This window comes from Diceros bicornis, chromosome 5 (assembly GCF_020826845.1).
Source record: "Diceros bicornis minor isolate mBicDic1 chromosome 5, mDicBic1.mat.cur, whole genome shotgun sequence".
Lineage (NCBI taxonomy): Eukaryota > Metazoa > Chordata > Mammalia > Perissodactyla > Rhinocerotidae > Diceros > Diceros bicornis.
The window spans coordinates 25861374-25864878 of record NC_080744.1 but is presented as its reverse complement, the minus strand read 5'-3'; the positions used below and the strand labels follow the sequence as shown (position 1 = coordinate 25864878).

Below are 3505 nucleotides of genomic sequence, written 5' to 3'. Positions count from 1 at the left end.
GATACTCAAATGTTTCCTTAGGACAGTATTCTAGTTCATATCCCACCTTTATAGTTTTCATGGGATTTTGTTGGTCTCAAGAAAGGCTTGAACTGGCCCCGTTCTCTGCTATATTAGAAAAGTTTCTCCACCAGTCTCTGTTTATATTGCAGCCAATATGTTCCTACTGTGATGCACTGTCTCTGGAGGATTTTAGTGAACATTCATTGGAGGTCATTTGGCTCCACCAGGTAGCTCTCCTGGCTTTGATATATCTTGTCCTCATGGATCAAAAAAATCAGTAACTCCTAGTGTTTCTTTACGAAACTGGGGGCCAAATTCTCTGCATCGAAGATGAAATTATCGTTTTTCCAGGGATTTTACTTTCTGTTCTCAAAGAGGAGCTTGCATGAGGACTTTAGTCAGAAAAGCATGTTTAGCAAGAAGATCTACTCAAGTATTTTTTACCTAACTCTTACAGTGTCTTGTATACTGTTACAATTTGTCTTTATGACAAAAATTTCTTTGAGTTGCATGAAGACATCAAATAATTCATGTATTTTGTGTCCATTTTTAATAAGGATGCATGAGATACCTGAGACGGTTAAGAGAAGATTAGATGATTAAGAAACTTCATTGTAGCCACAGTATTTGGAAGCTGTAAACTATGTTAAAAACATATTGACTAACATTAAATATAATTTTTTGTAAATTGACATGCCCAAGAGAGATCCGCAAGTTCAGCCACTTGAATTAATTTTGCTTCTGTTGAGGGATTGATTTTACAAAGGAGTCTGAAGTAGTTATTGCATAAACAGTCTGGTATTGACTACCCAATTTTTAGATAAGATTATTAAAAAACTTATTAATGCAGAAATTGGTATGATATTTTAAAACAAATCTGTTCTGGACATGGACACTTCTTGAAAGACAGAAGTACAATCATGAGATTCCCTTGATTGAGAAATGTATTAAAGTTGAATAATATGAAGAGAAATGAATAATATTTCATACATATTCAGCCAACCGGTAGAAAACTATTATGTGTTTTTAGAGAGTTATAGTTTATCATTTAGCAGAACAGTTTGCATGGTGTGGGGTACCATCAGATTTAATGGAGATTCCAGTGTAAGATCTGAAGATGCTTCAACCAATTTACCTAAGGCTAGAATTATTTTAAGACAAGATTAGTAAGCTTTGGCTATTGTATCAAGAGATAGGCACCTGATCTTTGCTGTTTTCCATGTTGAGTAATATCCCTAGGAATGGCCTTACTTTTAAAATACATAGAAAGAGAAAGTTTTATCACAATCCTATGATCAGGTGTCCTATGGAGGTATATGGGATCGTGTAGGGTATATTCTCTTCAGAGCAGGACATCCAGAATATAGACACATATTGTGGTTCATTAGGGTCCCAACTGAGTTAATGGGAAAAATATAAATCACTGGTTGGATAACCCAACGACCAAACTCTGGTGTCTATTCTGGTCTGTATGAATAGACCCGGGCTGTCAAAACTAAAAAGAAAACAGATGGAGAACTTTGTGACGGGAGTTAATGTCTGAGGGGCTTCCGTCTCAACTTTTCAGCAAGTTGTGATTAGATTCTTCTGCTTTTGGCCCAAAATAGGCAACTTAACAGACATTGAGAGTGAGGAGGAATATTGCTGTAACAATAGACAGATCGAAAGAGCAACAGTGATTAGTCCAGCAAGCTTTGCCTTCTTATCATAAAGTGATTTATTTCTACCTTAGGTGAAACAAGAGCATACATAGCTGTGAGGATATCTGATTATGACATCTTATGCTGTTTCCATAATCCGTTACACGTAGTATTTCTAAACAGGTGTCACCCACTCAGTTCCATTACAGGTACAATGACTGAACACAGCAGTAGATTGAATCATCAATCATACTTTTAATATAAAATTTTACTCATGTTTATTTTCAGATGCAATTGTTATCAATTTAAGAGTTGGTTAATGTACAAGGAAGTTTGGTTGGGTGAGTCTCTCAGCCAGTGCATAGAGAAGTTTGATGTGACTCACACCAACCTGTCATACCAGGAAACCCCTGTTTCCTGACCTGGGGCAGCAGCAGCACATACCCAGTAATTCTTCCCTCACTCTGTGAGGCTCATCTCACAGTGCAGAGCTCTGAAATTGAAGAACAAGATATTATCTGTCAAGTGGAAACACTCAAACATGGTGTTCTCCAGCCTTCTGAAGGTGGTGATGGCTTCAATGTGGCTAGGTAGGGATGGTCCCAGTGGGAATGTGCCTCCTCTGACTTAAGGACCAGAGGTACAGCCAGTGCCTTGTGGGAACCCTGGGAAGGAGGGGTAGTAGGGTGTAAAACAGAATTTTTTTGTCCCACACCATTTATCCCAAAACATTCTGATTCTATCTTTTTTTCCTTCAGGATCCAGTATTGCCCAGAAAGTAACTCAAGCCCAACTGGCAATGTTAGTGCAGGAGAAGGAGGCTGTGACCCCGAACTGCACATATGATACCAATGATAGAAGTTATAGTCTCTTCTGGTACAAGCAGCCCAGCAGTGGGGCGATGATGTTTCTTATTCGTCAGGATTCCTATAGCCAGCAAAGTTCCACAGAAGGTCGCTACTCATTGATTTTCCAGAAGGCAAACAAATCCATCAACCTTGTCATCTCAGCTTCACAGCTGGAGGACTCTGCAGTGTATTTCTGTGCCCTGAGTGAGCCCACAGTGAGAGGTGTATTGGAAGGAGGTGTACCAAAACCCCAGGGCTCTGCTTGATACACGCACCTGCTGTGGGGACCAAGGCAGGGAATTGCCATCACAGAGAGGAAGTGGCTAGGGCTGTGGCAGCAGAGGTGTAGTGCTAGAGAGAAAACACTCATTCTAAGAAAATATCTTTCTAGGTTCATAGACCCTGTCCAGAGTTGTCATTTATCAAAAACTTCCTTATCCCTGAATCACTGGCTTTAATGTAGACATACAGAATTTTTGACCAAAGATTGAAGAGAATGAACAGTCACATAAAATCTATGACATTTGGTGATTCGTTATGCTAGAAGAATTTGCTAAGGAAGTTCAGCAACATATGACTGAAAAATCAGAAAAAATGCGAGTGAATGTTGGATTTTCAGATGAATTTGTTCAATAAATATTTATTGAGTATATATTAGGTGGGGGAGGAAAAATTCTCCTCTACCCTCTTTGACTCCCTGGCAGGCCTAAGAATTAAACCGACAAAGAAACCGTAAATCTGTGAAGAAGTGACAAAACAAAGGGGTCTGGGCCAATGGTAGTCCAACTAGGGCCCGCAGTCCTCATCTTTGATAAGAATTAGTTTTTAACAAGGTTTGTTTGCAGATTCCTCTGGTACCATCCCTGGGCTGATAAGAGTCTCTTTAATAAAAGGAGAATTTATTCCCTGCCTTTAGGCAGAAAAGGGGGAGACTTTTCTGTGTTTACTTCTTCATAATTGCCTTCATCTCAAAATAATTTTTATGTCAAAGAGGCATATTTTGGGGTGACATAT

General features: G+C 39.1%; 1 gene segment (V, D, J or C); it reads left to right on the top strand.

Annotated features, from left to right (window-relative positions):
- The first annotated feature begins 2184 nt into the window (after nt 1-2184).
- On the top strand, nt 2185-2757 carry LOC131405452 (T cell receptor alpha variable 14/delta variable 4-like). The segment is given in 2 exon segments: nt 2185-2233; nt 2402-2757. Coding segments are annotated over 2 exon segments (405 nt in total).
- The last annotated feature ends 748 nt before the right edge of the window (nt 2758-3505 follow it).